Source organism: Echiichthys vipera (genome assembly GCF_963691815.1).
Source record: "Echiichthys vipera genome assembly, chromosome: 7".
NCBI classification, from domain to species: Eukaryota; Metazoa; Chordata; class Actinopteri; order Perciformes; family Trachinidae; genus Echiichthys; species Echiichthys vipera.
This window is the reverse complement of record NC_139832.1, coordinates 6,891,357-6,907,713: the sequence shown is the minus strand read 5'-3', so window position 1 is coordinate 6,907,713 and position 16,357 is coordinate 6,891,357. Positions and strand designations below refer to the sequence as shown.

Here is a 16,357-nt window from a genome sequence, read left to right as displayed (position 1 = left end):
CTTACCGATCGTTCTCTTAAGACATCCACAATATAACAGCTTCAGCTCCAGACGGAAAGGGCTGTCTGATGGAAAGGTCAAATAGTGAAAATATTCTAAATATAGTGTACACACTTTACATTTTACATTTAGCTGCTGCACCCATCCACAAAACTACATTTCTCAGCTTCCGTGCTTCCAGTAAATGTCAGTCAGCCTGACATTTACTGTGGGTAATACACTGCCTACAGATTTTAAAAAAATCTGAACTATCCCTTTAAAAATGTAGTCAGGGGGTCTAGGTGTTGCCAAAGTACAGTATTGGTCTTTGAATTAAAATATAGCAATTCATCATGATAATATGTGGAGTCATTCAAAACTGCACACATGCTGCACTTGATTAAATGTACGTTTTGGCCTGTTGTATGCATTGATTTTTATGTTTTGGTTGGTCCAAGTGATGCTACATCTCTCTTTTGTAAATATTGTTGATTCATTTCAATGAAGCATAACTAAATTCATGCTGTAGATCTATTTAAGTAGGCCTACACATTTGAGATAGCGGTTATACCATACAGTAAACTTGTCAAACATGTCAAACTTTGACTCCTCCTCATGTCCTCTTACCAATAAAGGGCATTGATGTGACGTTGGGGGGAGGGAGATACGGTCGTCTAGCTGACTGATGGGTACTGGATTAGTCACATTAGCACCACCGCCCAGGAGCTAGGCTAACACATGTTACTAGATAAATGGGAGTGGGAGTCATTGTTGAGATTTTTTTCTGGGACAGAGAGTTTGTCTCTAGCGGAGATTACACCATCTCCATGAGTCGAATGCAGGCAGCCAGAATGTATGATATATGATTTAAACTGATAATCAACACAGTAAAATGCCCATAGACTGTAAAACACCGACACCTCCCAGTGCTCCAGATTAGCATCTAGTGTATGTGCCATCGATAGTAGGCTTTATTCAAGTCATGGTGCAATTGTGGCTATTTAATTTGCATAACAGAGCTAACGTTAACATAGTGTGTTCCCAAACCATCTGTTCGTACAGTTGATCGAAGAGCAAACCATCTTGTCAGTTATGGTAACACCACCGCATGAATGACTGCAATCCAGGTAGAGATGACGGAGTTAGCGTGCTAATCCTGACAACTAGCTTCCGAAGAGAAGTGAGTGGCAGCGACTAACTGTCACTCAAGAGGCAGCACCCCTAATTATTCATAAACTTTGACCTGCAATAAAATAAAAACTAGCCTGGTACAAAATAATTCACCCCCCTCAGTGTTGTCATGGGGATATGACCTAAACATACAGACAGAATGTTTTATTTGTACCAGGCCTTAAATAGGTTTAATGATGCTGTGAAAACTGCCTGTTTAACATGGGGGTCAATGAGAAACTGCTCTGTTGTGCAAACTACTCTTATTGGACACTCTGAGAACTGCAGTTTTTGGCACTTCCTTTTTGGATCAACCAGGAAGTCGCTGTGGTGGGGGCTTGGGTATACCATACAGTCTATGGGTTATACTTAATTTGTCTCTTTTTCTAGTTTATTGGCAGTTGTCAAACAACTTTTTGGTGCATTACCGACACCAATTGGTATGGAGTGTGGATCAAATAACCCCATGACTTGTATTATCAAAACAAAATAAATAGAGTAAAAACGAAAACCAAATAAAACAAATACAAATAACATACTAATCATAATGATACTATCAATAATAATAATAACAACAACCTATATCAACCTATATTGTTGCAAACAAATGAGTTGCCCTGCGAAAATGCAATAAATTTGAATTATTTTTGTGAAATATCTATTAAATACAAATTGTACTATTTCTTTTCTGACTCGTTCACTCATTTCTCCTCTATCTTCCTCATACCTCTCACAATATATAGTAAAAACATCTATTGTCTGTTCTTGCCCACAGTATTCACACGGTCTGTCCAGTTTGTTTACTTTCTCGTCTTTACTTCCGGATATGGTTTACCCATGATGCATTGCTGCAGCTATAAATACCCCCTCCGAGCTGCTGTAGCCGCAGATTCGCAGCTGTAGAGCGACGCGCTGGTTTTCCACTGTATCCCCCACAAACAGTCTCACAAGAGACCTTTACCGCGATAAGGTTTTGTCTTAATTTACGGATGGTGAACCTTTCTGTCGAGTTTTTATCGAATAGTCATTGTTTTAGTTGTCAAAAAGGACCCAAAGACCCGTGTTTCCTAGAAGCTATCATGCTGAACACAGAGGAAAGGTAGGAGCAAACTGACGTTAACGGCTGTTTTATGTCAGTTTAGCGGTTTATCTCAGTTGCTGAGAGGTTGTTAAAGTGTTATAGACTTATGTTTGTTAAAATAGTTTGACTTTGGCTAACTTAGCTCGTAACATAGCATACAAACAACTGCTGAAAACAAACCAGAAACGACCAAAGTGACAGACTGCAAACATGACACGAGCATGAGCTGCATGTTTTGTGTTTACAGACTGACATCGAGACTAACTGCCTTTATAATTGTGCATACATCTACTTATGTTATGTTATATTTTCCAATTACTTAGTTGGTTACTGTGACCACGTCTGACATGGTTTGTTGGGAGGGATAGTGGGATTTATAATTAATACTAGTTTTAGTGGTGGATGTTGGGGCTACAAGGCCATTGACGGTCTCCAAACCACCCTTTAAATTTTAAACCCTCAGTATTTTATTTTATTATTATTTAGATCTCCATTGCAACACTGTTTTTGTAGCATGAGTATGAAAGTAAACTTAATTATTTCTTCCAGAAACATGCTGTATAAGACTTTAACTATATTTGTCGATAATTTTCATTTAATTGTTTGTTTGTTTTCAATAAGTTTGTCTGTCAAAAAGCCCAAATGTAAAATTTTTTTACAATGTTTATGTGTTTTACAAAGATATTAAATTTAAAACATTTTTTTTTTACATTTTTTAGTCCCGAGTTGCATCATTCAGTTATTTCAGAAACGGAAAGGGAGAACAGCTTTTAGCTTAACGTTTACACATTCAAGTAAATGGAAAAAAGTAAGACATCTTTGTTTGAGTAAGAAGTTTTGTTTTTGTTAATCAACTAATCGGTTAATCCACCAATAGTTTCAGCACTTAAGAGATTGATTTAAGGAAAAACACGACTTACAACAAGTGCTGGATCGATTTGTCGATTGATGGATTAGTTTATGGACAGAAAATCAAAAGACAACAACCTCTTGATAATTTTACTTTTATTGGGAAATCTTTTTTGGAGACAAGATTTTCAGGCCCATTTTGATATTTGAAATTTTTTATATATTTTTTCTGATATTTATATTTATTCTTCTATTTTTTCTACCATTGTACATACTGTACTGAAGGTAGTGGCATAATATCACTTTCACTTTCCCCTTTTGTGACCATTTTGTGCTGTGCATATGTGACCTTACACAGCCTCTGCCTGTGTTGTCATGCTCCTGCTAGTGTGTCACCGTAGTGATCCTTAGGGATTTGTTGCCACTGTGGTTATAATGTCTTTTTTAATATGCAATACTTCTTTATTATTATTTCAATAGTAAGGTAAACACAAGAGAACATATTTATGAGCAATTACAAAGCTTTCCTATACAAAAACTTATTTTTTTATTCTTTTTGTACTATGTGTGTTATTTATTATCCGACATGCGGTGAGGGAGAGAGAGAGAGGTGCATTGATGCTGTAAGCCAGAGCAGTGACTTTATTAGCTCTGTTACTGTTACAGACATGCCAGCTGAAGGCATCAACTGGCCTACATCAGCCTGGTTGCATAACCCTCTCCCCTTGCTCACTTCTAAAGCATCAATGGATTCTGTTTGTTTGTTTGTTTAGTTTGTGTTTGTGGTACTGGAGTGCATTCAGTCAAAAACAGGATTATCTAACCTGATCTGAGTGTAACTAAGTGCCCCTTTAAGCGACTGGCACAGTGATCTTTTCAGTGGTTGCTGTGGTTCATAGAAGATTCTAGATCAAAGCGCTGTTGACTCTTCTGAAACAAAACCAAAACATTAACTGTGCCAACTGGTTTCAGCTGACATTTAAAGATGCCAACCTCAGCTATTGTTGACTGCAGGCATTACTTTTTAGCATGCACAAATGAGTAACGACTTTCACTCTTTCAATGAACTCATTGCACTCATTGGAAAATGCCTGCACACCAACAAATACAAACAACCCGAAGAGGCTCTACACATGCAGAACAGAAACCGTTTTAGAGCTGCAACTAATGTTTACTGTCATCCTCAATTAATCTGAGCTTTTGTTCTTGTTTAGGCAATAGAAATGTTAGCCAGTATTTTATATATTTGTCTTTATATGAATAAAAAAAATCACTTTTAAGGTTCACTGGCCAATGCACCACAGATAGCTTTGTGCTAGACGTACTGTTTGCTGAATAGGGGATATTTTCATAACAGGCAAAAGACATGCAGGCTCTAAAGCTGCATGAATTACGACGTTGCTTTGCTCATTCCTCAGTTTGGTGTCATACTGTTACTGTTGCCACAGGCTTAGCAAACCTGTACTGACAACTGTAGTTTGTGAAATCCACAAGGTACATCTGTGTAATTCAGCACATACTCAGCCTGTATTTTCGTTAGGATTATTAACTGTGTGTGTGTGTGTGTGTGTGGGGGGGGGGGGGTGTATCCTTCCTCCTTACATACTTATAACAAGACTGGCATTGCCGCTGTGTTTTGCACTTCCCTTGCCAACACTTGGCTTATTTGAATATTCTGCTCTGTACTGCTCTGGTTTGTAGGTTAGTTGTTTGTTGTCTTCTGTGTGTCTAACCAGAGGCCAAATTACCCCCAATAGAATGATCATCCCTACATAACAGGGAAAATAGCTGTAGCTATTAGCTAAATAAAATAAATACAATTGGAAGAATATGTATATCCGTCCTCCATTTTATTGATTTTATTGTCAAAAAGGTAAACTTAGGTATGTTTAGTCTTACAATGTTGCTTGTTTGAATTGACCTTTTATGGAATTGATTTGTTAGTTTCATTCAAGTCGGGTTGTGGCCCCACTTTTTTATTAGCATGCTTCAGTTTTAGCCCAGGATTCAGTGCTACATATTTTGACAGGGATTCGTCCCTCACACTCGGAGCATGCCTTTCCTGTTTCTGTCTCGACATCTTTTCCGACACGCTGCTCTGCCAAACTTCAGGGGTCGGAGGAGGTCTGAGGACTCTCCTGTTTACTTTCCTGCAAACAGCAACATGCGTTTATGTCTCCAACCTAAACCATTTTTGTGGCTAACAAGCTTGTTTATGTTGACAATCTGGCAAAAAAAGTAAAGTCTTTTCCGTTACTAAGGTGGTAATTAAATTGTTAGAAGTCGGTTTGTTGTGTTTCAGTCTTCTTGGAGGAACTGCCAGAGCACTTCCTGTTTTGGGTGGAGTTGTGTGTTTCTTGGCTGTCAGCTAAACTCTGCCTCAGCAGCCGGCCAACTCAGCCCGTCCATCCCCTCAAACAATTCACCTGAATCAGTTCTCATAACAATTCACAGCCCAGGAAGAGCAAATAGGAAGCATTCATCCTTAAAAAAAAAAAGTTCCTCTTTCTTACACACACATGCCCTCCCCCTCCTGGCAGAATCGAACGATGACGCACTTGGCATCTTTGAGTCTCACTGCAACACACAAATGATTAAATCCTCACCTGCATAATTATAGTCCGGGCTCGTGTTATGAGTGTACTTGACCTTGACAGAGTGGTGTACAGAGTGTACTTCAAGTCGACCATCTTTAAAAATGTAACCTATATTCTGTTTTTAGTGTAACCTTGTGACCTATTGAGGGTGAGCTAAAAGCTACAGCTCTCGGGCTGGAGTGTCATCATGGGTTGGGGAGGGCTGCTTCGAGTGGCTGAAATGTCAGAAGACGAAAGTATTGCCTTTCAAAACAAGCTGGCATTTCCATCAAGGACAGGACGGGGTCTTCTGTCCTGTTTCTGGAAGGGAAGATGGAAAGGGAGAAGCAGGTCTTGACATCTTGGCAAGCGTGCTAATCTCTTCCTCCATCTGTGTCCTACCTATCGTCCCCAATACGGTCTGTCCCACTTTCGTTTCAGATGAATAAGTGAAGGGAAATTCTTGGCTGGGTACTGCTGTGTGTTTTGACTGCAACGTTACATGCATTCATTTTTTAGTTTCTCTTTTGGACTTTACTGTAAGTCAGTAGTGGAATATAAGTCCATTTACTCACGTATTTCTGGGCGAAATGGCCAAAATCTTCGATACAGGCAACGCCTCGAAAACGATATCGCAGTCTAGCATGTTTTCTGTTAATTCAGTAAATTAATTAGGTCTAATTGAAATAACTACATGGAAAAGTCCATTTGTGTATACGTCTCCTGCACTTGACAAATATAGAGAACAGAATAATTCCTCATTTAAGATCTTTTGTGCAAGATGAGCATAACGTGCAAGGATCAGGACGTTTAAACCTTGTCCAAATTACGCAAATATCGACGTAATGCCTTTTTCTTCTGTTTTTTTGACATTGCGAAGAAGAAGCAAGCAGAAACAATATAAAAATGTATATGATGATGGGATAATATGTTGTCTCTGCATAGTTAAGGACCAAGAAGTGATGAGACTTCTTGGGAAAGGCCGTGTGCTGTGCTGTGAAGTGAACAGACATAATGAGCTGTTTTCCATTGCTCACTCTCTTGTGTGCTGATCAGGTTACCTATCTGGTCTGGAGGGAAACTGGCTGGGCAGCTTCTCTGTCTCACCAAAACACAGACGCATGTATCTGATGTTTAATATGGCAAATGACTCGGCCATATCAATATTCACCCTGAAAAGGGATTGTTCTAGCAGCTGGTCTGTACAGACTCTCATCATGTCAGGTTTCATACATGACTGACAAAACTGAGGTGTATTGTTAAGAGTTAGATCCCCCCCAAAAAAATCATATTGGCTCGATTTATATTTGATACTGAGGAGATGTTGCAGCAGAACGTACAGATAAAAGAACAGGTAGCATCTGAGCTTATCAACACTACACTCTAATAATTTAGCCCCGCGGCCCGTTTAATACCCGGTTTCGGTACCCATCCCTAGGAAAGGCCATAACTTGACAAAATGAGAATCCCCAGCCCTCACGTCCAGACACGTCTGGCAGCATCAGCCACCTGCCATCAAGTCTAGTTTGTGATGCACGACTGTAACTCAAAACGCCAGAGATGTGTGTTCCCGAAAAGCCTCACAAGCTATTTGCAGAGGTGTTTACAGATCATGTGCTTGTTGATGAAACATGCCTTCCACCAAACGCACAACCCATCAGGAACTCTTTTGGATGCAGTTATAAATCATGAGCTTTCATTTTTTCTGTCGTAGGCTCATCATAAAAACAATTGACCTGTGAGGGATTTTCAGGAAGGTTAATGAACTGAAACTCGCTGGAGTTTGCCCACATCACATGCTCGGTTGCTCCTTTTGTGTTATGATTAGAACTTGTTTGGATTGTGGTCACGGGGTTAAAGAAATATGCCAAAATCTATATATAACCAACCAGACCTGACAAACTTGACCACTGAGTCAGGTTAAAGGTAGGGCTCAACGCTAATCTTTAAAACCAGGCATCAGCTTTTGGTTGCTGAAACTAAAATATTGTCATTTTTAGCCAACCTTTTTATATTTTGAGTAAAGAATTGATAATCGTTACAATCAGGTGTGTTATAGAGTAGGGAGAAACCTGAAACATGCAGGGCCGTAGCTCTCCAAGAGCAGGGTTGGACACCCCTTGGTTACAGTTGCAGTCGCAAGTATGTCACTGAAGGTGTGGGCTTGTAAATGTACCTGATAGTAGTAAATATTAACAGGCAAACAACTTAATTTGCTTCACCATTGTCTCTAATGCAGATGCGTCTGCACATGTGAGTAAATGCACCAGCGTATCTGCAGCTTTGTCTGTTTCTGTTTTTGACAATAATATTTAAACATCAAGAATGTAACAAATATTACAAATGTGATTATTATTGAAGTACGCGTTTTGCTGTTTGCTGTCCCTATTTTTTATATATTAAAAAGTGGTTGCAACAAAGGCCAAGAATGAATTGATAATCAGTCAACGGTTGGCAACCTTGTAACCGTTAATGTTGAGACAAGTGAGTTCAAACCGGTGACCCTTTTTCTGGTTAGAAACTCGTCTGGCAGATTCTTCTGTCTGTGCAAACATTGCAATATTTCCTCGAAAAATGCAGTTTCACTAGAACTGAACTTGACTTTACGCAGATTATGTGTGATAGAGTTTGAACAAACGAGAAACATCCTGTTAAATCCCTCTGGCTGTCTTCTTTACTGCAGAGGCGGGGCACGTTGCCACAGGTGCTTTGCTAATTACAGGGCTGTGCTTAATGAAGTTAAAATGGGCCTCTGTGAATGAAGCAACAACCTGAGAGGTTTACATCAGTAGCTGAGCGAGATTAGTCATCATGTTTGTCAGTGCTGTCTGAGTTAAAGATGCCCTGTGGAGTACACAAAAGTAAAGTCTAACAACAAACAATCTTGGTGCTTTGTTTGTTGATGTTACAACTGCCAGCTGACAAACAAGAATAGGGTGAAACCACTAGCAACATGTGAATTGTTAGCGATCCATTCATAAAAACAATGCTGCATAGTGCTTCTGGTTAAAAACTCAATTCAAGTGAAGACTCAAAATTACTCAAAAACTAAATTAATTAAATTAAATTAGCCTAGACTAGACACTTCCGAGAATCTGGCGTCATTTTTTAACACTGGATTGACCTTGAAATAACTTTGGAAGCAGCCAACACCAACAGTGACGTTTGGCAAGCTTCCAGCTGGTATAGTTCTGATGACATAAACTGTGAGTCAACGCTTAATGTGTGTTAAGGGAGTAAGTGTCACACATGAACGTAACATAATTACTTGCCAGTGTTGTCTCCTGTCATGACTGCTATTAACAGTACTAAGAAGTGCAGAGTTTGGGGATGTCGTTTGTGGATATTTTTTTACTTATCCTTAGAGCAAGTACAGGACAGAAGATTCAAATTCTAACCAATTTCTCTCTCTCTCCTCTCAGTTCCTGGTTATCGGGGTCTCGGCTGCCCTGCTCCATCCCTCAGTCCCCAGGGCCTCTGTGGTGCTCCTGATGCCCCTCACCCACAACTGAAGATCCCGGGTGGGCGAGGGACGGTCAGGGATCACTCTCTCGGCGTGCTACTACACAAGGTGATGGCTCTCAACTTTAAGCACAACCACACATAGAGCTGAAAAGCTTCCTGGTGACATCTGCATGTATAACAAAACCCTATAACCACACAGCCGTAAACCCATAATACAAAGTGCTGCTTATAAAACAGTGGGACAGCACATGCATCACACTGAGTTGCAGTATTGTTTTGGTTTGTGAGTTTACAAGTAAATATAAGGCCCATTATTGTCACATTAACTGCAGTGATAAAGAGGAAAAACACTGGCTGAACTTGTTAGTTAAATTATATAAGTCTTTGTCCCAGATTGGAATTTGAAGGTTTTCTATTTTAGAAATTAAAAAAAAGGAATTTAAGAGCTTAACTGTTTTATAGGGTGAATGTTTTGTGTTGTTCCTATTGGCTGCGGGCACTCAAGGTAATAATAGTGTTAAGTGCTTTATCCCTCAGGGACCACTCTTACTCAGTGCACTAAATACAGGAACGCCTTGCTAATGAGTTGTACCCTCATTTTCACAAAGTTGCCTTTTTTTTTAAAGCTTGAAAAATCCTTTAATCTGTCTCCTGCTCATCGTCTGCACCTGCAGTGGATTTAACGCATCAGTTCATCCATTCACCTAGTTTTCTCTTGGTGGGCTCAAATGTTGTGAATTAGAGTTCATTCACACAGAGAAAACATCAGAAAGTAAAATAATAGACTTAATACATTTTGCTGTCAAATACAATACATACATCTACACACTGTGTCCTGTCTGCTGTTTGAGTGTGTGCATGTGTGTCAGGTTGCGCTCAGTCCAGACATGTGACGGACTGTGAGGGGGATTAGAGATTTAGGATCAGACAGATCAGTCACAACTATCATAATGATATCCTCATCTGTCGTCAAAAACCTTTCTAATGTCACTGGTTCATCAGGTTTGGTCATAAACGTTTGGATACATTTGTGTTGTATGTTCACATTTATGGACTTTTACACTCCTGCATGGAAGTTATATATAACAACACCTTCTTTGCATGTTTCCTTCCTTATTTACACACATCTACATGACAGTTGCATCTTTGACTTCACCAGGAGTGAGTTACAACACTGATCAGTATCCATGACTTAAGACTTTAGATCCAAATATTTGCAGTCTATAAACAATCCATTATTTGTCAACTATTCTGTAAATTCAAGAGCTGCTGCAGGGTTAAATAATGTACCTACACATTTAAATTGCAAACATCACGTATTTGTATGTAACCTGTCACATGCTGTCTTTACAAAATCATACTGATCAAATATCTGAATAGTGCTGTCTGCTGCAGACGCGATACTCAGAGCTGCTTCTTCAACATACACAACCACAACCCCTTTGACTCATTTCACTTCACAGCTGCTCTCAGAGGCAGAAAGCTGTCGCCATTTAATTCTTTATATGATCTTTAAAGTTTAAAGAGCCCGGCCTTTCCTCGGTTAACGACAAGTTACGATCTCTCATTAGGACGTAAACGCTCAACATTTTTTAGCCTGCAGTCACTCCCAAGTTGGGTTACAACAGTTAATTCTTTAACTATATTATTATGTTTTCTGATAATGAGAAGGGCACGACCGTAGACTGTATAAAAAATGGACGTAGCCTCTTTGTCGGGGTCCGTTCTTTCAACTTGATCCAATCGTATTCGCCTCTGGAAGTCGCCATCTTGTCAGACGTTTACTCATGTCCTCTTACCAAAAAAAGGCATTAATGTGACGTTGGGTGGAGGGAGATGCGGTCGTCTAGCTGACTGATGGATACTGAATTAGCCACATTAGCACTACCGCCTAGGAACTAGGCTAATAGAACACATTACTAGATAGACGGGAGTGGGAGTCAATGTTGAGATTCTTTTCTGGGACCGGGAGGGAACGGGAATACATTTTTTTTTTTTTGCAAATCAGACAACTAGCCTCTGAGGTGAAGTGAGTTTAATTAATGATGGAAAGAAAAAAAATTGAATCGGCAAACTAAATGTTTCTTTCTTTTCTGTCCCCTCTGTAATAATCCAGGATGAGAAGTTAACGGTGACACAGGCAACTCCAGCGAATGGGAACCCCTCTTTTCTCCGCTTCCACTACCAGCTGAATGAGCGCCGCTCTGCCTTCTGGGAAACGGTGCTATCAGGAGACAGGCTCTACCTGGAGATCCCCTCCGGGTCGCTGGTGGAGGGCAGCAAAGAGGGGTAAGGATGTGTTAAGAGCCCTAACTTATAAAACATGAAGCTCCCTGCTGTGTTTTCATGACAAATGTTAAAAGGGCTGTATTTATTGTAAATGTTTACCCTTTTTAAGAAATGATTACTACACCTATGAAAAGTTTGTTAGCTGTTTTTTGAGGAGACTTTTTGTGCGGAGTATTCTTAACGTTGTTAACTGTGTTAAATTAGAAGTAACCTGTCTAACAGCAACTTAGTGGAAGTCTGCACGCCTCATGGATCTAAATTGTACACAGAGAGGCTGTTATCATGTTTTAAGGCCATCATCGTGTCTCAAATTTAAACTATGCTAATAAATTTGGCTCATTGACTGGCTTTGTCGGTAATCGATGCCAGAGCAGAGTAACCTTGCCCGCTGCAGGCACAGAGCCAGTCGTTTGAGCAGCCAACTTTGCAGCTGCCCCTGCATTATTATGTAAAGTTGCAGCACTTATGTAAAGAGGGGAAAAAAACGTTGTGTGCTTCACACTCCCCTAGTTCACTGACTCACTCTTTTCCTCTCTCTCTTTTTCTCTTTCTCTCTCTTCATGTCATCCTCAGGCTAACTGCTCTGCTGGAGTTTTCAGAAGAGAAGCTCAAAGTTAACTACGTTTTCCTGTGGTTCCATAAAAACAGAGAGGATCGATGTAAGAGCTCTTACCTTTAAGTACTGTTTTGTTTCTTATTTACAAGTACAATCATAGACATTATGCAGATATGTGAAATGGGACACTCAGGTTAGTTATCTGAAGCTTGTGTGTAGGAGCCCAGGCACTAGCAGATAATGACACATTTTCAGTACTAATGCATTGTTTGGATAACAAAGAGCATATTATTAAGAAGCTGTAATCACACCTAAATCCATCAGCACTTATACTAAACACTTATAATAACAATTTGAGTCTGTCAGTGGGAGAAACAAGCACTCTTAGTGGACGTACATTGACGGTTAGTAATTACCCCGAAGAATTGCATTGCAGGCCACTTACTGGCTGCAGCTCTCGCTCAACACTGGACCAATTTCAAACTGTTGCATTAATCATTTAGGCAAAAAAAAAAAACATGGTGAAAATAGGGTCCAATTTGAAAAGTTCCCCTTTAAGTGGATTTTGCAAAAAGTTTAACTATTCCTTTAAATAGAAACAACGCATCATCACGAGTCATTTTTGGTAAAACTGTTTTATTAATCAAATAACCACATAACTGAGATGACTCCAGTTGACCCTGTGTGTTTCCTCCTCAGCGTCCATCATCAAGACGTTCCATTACATGGGCTTCGAGATGGTGAAGCCGGGCCACCCCATGGTATCGGCCCGGGCCGATCTGGCCTTCATGGTCTACTCTCTGGATAACAGCAGCTCAGACGAGGAGTGACTGTCACACCGTCTCCTGACACTTCCCTCTCCCACCCTTACCCCCTCCCTTCCCTGTCCCTCCCCCACACATAAGTAAGCCTTTTGGCGGTTTTCTTACTCAAGCAACCGAACCCGCCTCGGCTATCGCTCTGACACAAACACCCCCCCACCAATCCTTCATCACTGACTGGGAGGTGACACCTTTTTTTGTTCTAACAGACTTGTGATCTAAGGGGGGTGTTGTTGAATGTTAGGATTACCATGTGACACAGGACCCCCCCATTTAGCCAGAGGATATCTGCAGATTGGATAAACAGGGAGTAGCTTAGTTTGAATTAAGCCAACACGTGCATCTTGGAATTTTTCTTTTTTTTCTTTCTGCTGCTTGGGGAAACTCTCTTGACCACATTATTTGTTGCTGTCATCAACAAGACAAACGAGTGTTTTGACATTCGGGAGAAGGTGGGGTTTTACATTAAAATTCAGCAAATCTCTCCTCGGACAGCATCAACCTTTTTCTAAGAAGAGAGACTTTGGTTTGTCTTTGTGTGCTATGTATCATGCAAGCTGTGTGTGGTTGGGGTTAAAGGAGATAATTATGGGTTTGGTATGGTGCATTAAATGTTATTTTTGCTTCATAATATAGGTGGGTGAAAGTCCGATCTATTACATTTAGAGTGAAAGCACATGTAAGCATTTCTTTACACTTCTTCCTGATATAATCCATCATTCCAGCACAAGTCAATGACATCGTGTTTATCGCTGTCATCTGCTCAAAACACTCTAGCCACAAATGTGGACATACCCGCGTTGGTCTCTCAAGCCGTGTCAAAGCTAAGAAGCAACCTGCATGTTGAATGTCTCAACAGCACAGCGTTCTGCTCGCTGGGGTCAACGCCTCGTGGGCTCCTCCTCGGGGCAGTTATGAACCTGTCAATTTAACAGTTTGTTTCACTTTGCACGTCGCACGCAAATACAAACACTTTTGGATTATTCTTCTTTTCTCAAAGATCCTAAGCTGAATCATTTTTGGTGTAAGATGGTCAAGTTCAAAGAGAAGCTCCACCGACTGTTACTTTGCATTAAATTGTACAAATAATGTTTGAATCTAGTGAAGCTTTAGCCTCAGTTTGTGCCTCCATGTGTTCTTATTACGCTCAAGTCACAAAGCTAAGCACCCTTAGCATTTATTTGTTTTGTTCTGAAGGTATTTCCAGAAACCATCTGGATGTTGATGTTTGTACCTGTTTCCTATTCAGGTAGCTGGTGATTCTTTACAACGCAAGAAACCTATTATTTAGTATGAAAAGATAATGCAGGCACAAACCGGGGCTAGTGACGCTTCATCCAGCCCTGTGGAGTCACCCTACACCGGTTGAAAGCTCGTTGAAAACAAGGCTTTTTGTGCCTAAAAGAGGAGCGTGCAATGTTAATATTTTTTACTCTTGAGTCTTATTGAGGTGTCAGATAGATGTGTCCATGTTCCACATTTCATCCCGTGCAGATTCAGACCTGTGCTACTGTATGTGAGGAAAAAGCTTATTGTAGAGGTACAACAGGAGCACTTCAGGGGATGACTTAATATGCAATTAGAGATTTAGGGGAGGGGGGGGGAACAAAACACAGGAGGAATCTTGTGCAGCTTTTTCTTTTTTTTTGTACTCTTAACAAAACGCCAAAGAATCCATTCTGTCTGTAACCTGCTGTGGCTGTATGTGAAACCATCACACTTTCAATATTCAGCTTATTTAAACCTAGTAATGGTATTTAAAGCAATATTAACCTACATTCCCCATGCCGGCCATACTACCTGTAACACCTCCGAGAAACACGATAGTCGTCTGTTCCATGTTGGTGTTGGGATGGGGTGGGGGCCTTTTTTTTTTTTTTTTTTTTCTGCATGTGTTCAGATCATAATGAGTCTTCTTCATCGCTACTGATTGAGCCGTGGCTACGAGCTGTTAGAAAATGTCTATATATGAATTTTCTCAGAGGTATATTTTTATGTATGTGTATTTCTCAAATGTTTACTGTGATAGTTTAGAGATATTTTCTTTTTCTCAGTGAAGTAGTGAGCATTCAATGACAATCCACACTTGTATACTCTGGAATTTTTTGTCTTTTAGGGGGAAAAAAACAATAAAAAGTTGTTATCTAAAGAGGCGTTTTTGTTTGTTTTTGAACCTCTTGAAAGGCTTCTTGGTTTGCAGGGTAGTACGGTCACATGTTTACTCGCTGCAGGGCTTTCGCTAAACTGGTTTTGTGTTTTTCAAGACACCAATTGTAAGTTTGCTTCTAAAACAAGACGTGTTGTACTAGTAAACAAGACGGGAGGGGAGCCAGGGTTAGAAAATGGAGAAGCCGTAAAAACTGTAATTATACAACATCCAAACTTGTATGAGATGAGTAAACATTAAAGTTAAGCTGGCCCTCCCTCTCAGTCAGGCGAGATCAGCACATTTATCTTTCAGAAGGATTACGTCAGCTATTGCCATTAACACTCATTCTCAGGACTGGCTTACACAACATGCTCCTGCAGTTAAAAGTCATCTTGGAAAGAACCTCCAGGGCCTGTATTCCCAAAACATTTTGTCTTCCCACAAGGACGACTCCTAAACTGCAGTCATCACTCAGGCGCTAATCTCCAACCAGTTCAGCTCACGGCACATTAGAGCTCACAGATGGCTTCGCGCCAAACACCGCAACAACCGCCCAAGTCGGTTCATCTAGAGATCTATTTTCAGTGTCCCGGTCAGGACGGACTCAGCTGTGCTATATCTGAGCCCCTAATACCTCTTTCACACCTTGGACCGAGGGACACAACAGGGTTATCGGACCCTTGTTCAACCAGTCGGTCGGTAAACAAGGTGTGATCCCGCGTCGTGATGATTCAAATACGGCCTGTGATAAAGCCTTCAAACCTCTGCCGTCCCATCAAAGACACTCAGTCTGTGTTCAGAGCTTTAACCTGCCAAATGCAACAATATGGGACAAGACACACGAGCAAAATAATGAAAACACAAAGTTACAGGAAACACTTCAACAAGCAGAATAAATAACATTTTCAAAAACCCTACGGTAAAGGTACTCAGTTGAGTTTTCAGTAGCTCAGTGGCAGCAGCTCTGAACTGTAGGGTCGCTCGTTCAAGTCCCTGTGTGGACCATGTAAGGAGTGTGGACTGTTGGCTGGAGAGGTGCCAGTTCATCTCCTTGACACTGCCGGGGTGCTGGTCACTGGCAGCCCCCTCGCTCTAACATCTCTCCTTAATTGCATGTATATAGGTCGTGTCTGTGCATGTGTGTATTTCGGGCCTGTGAGTGTAACATGATTAACAATAAGAGTGAAAAAATTCAATTAATTAATAAATAAATAAATATATATCTATAAATACTTTTAATAAAGTAATTGTTCTTCTTCTTCTTCTTCTGTCTTGTAGGCAAAACTTACATTTACATTCCCTGTTTTGTGTAACAAACATGAACGTGTAAAAAAAGACTGAATATTTGAAATCCTACATCGTTTACTTGCTTTTGCTGACACAAGAGCTCGTAGTAGTCTAGTAAAACTCTTGTGTTGTGTT

General features: G+C 40.3%; 2 protein-coding genes across 2 annotated transcripts in view; one reads left to right on the top strand and one right to left on the bottom strand.

Moving 5' to 3' along the window:
- psma4 (proteasome 20S subunit alpha 4) overlaps positions 1 to 16,357 on the bottom strand; it is an 87,260-nt gene that overhangs the window by 62,331 nt on the left and 8,572 nt on the right. The gene's annotated exons all lie outside the window — the stretch shown is intronic.
- On the top strand, positions 2,050 to 14,925 carry oaz2a (ornithine decarboxylase antizyme 2a). Its single transcript, XM_083917316.1, is given in 6 exon segments — positions 2,050 to 2,248; positions 9,078 to 9,144; positions 9,146 to 9,226; positions 11,237 to 11,409; positions 11,983 to 12,068; positions 12,665 to 14,925. Coding segments are annotated over 6 exon segments (648 nt in total). The 5' UTR covers positions 2,050 to 2,138; the 3' UTR covers positions 12,796 to 14,925.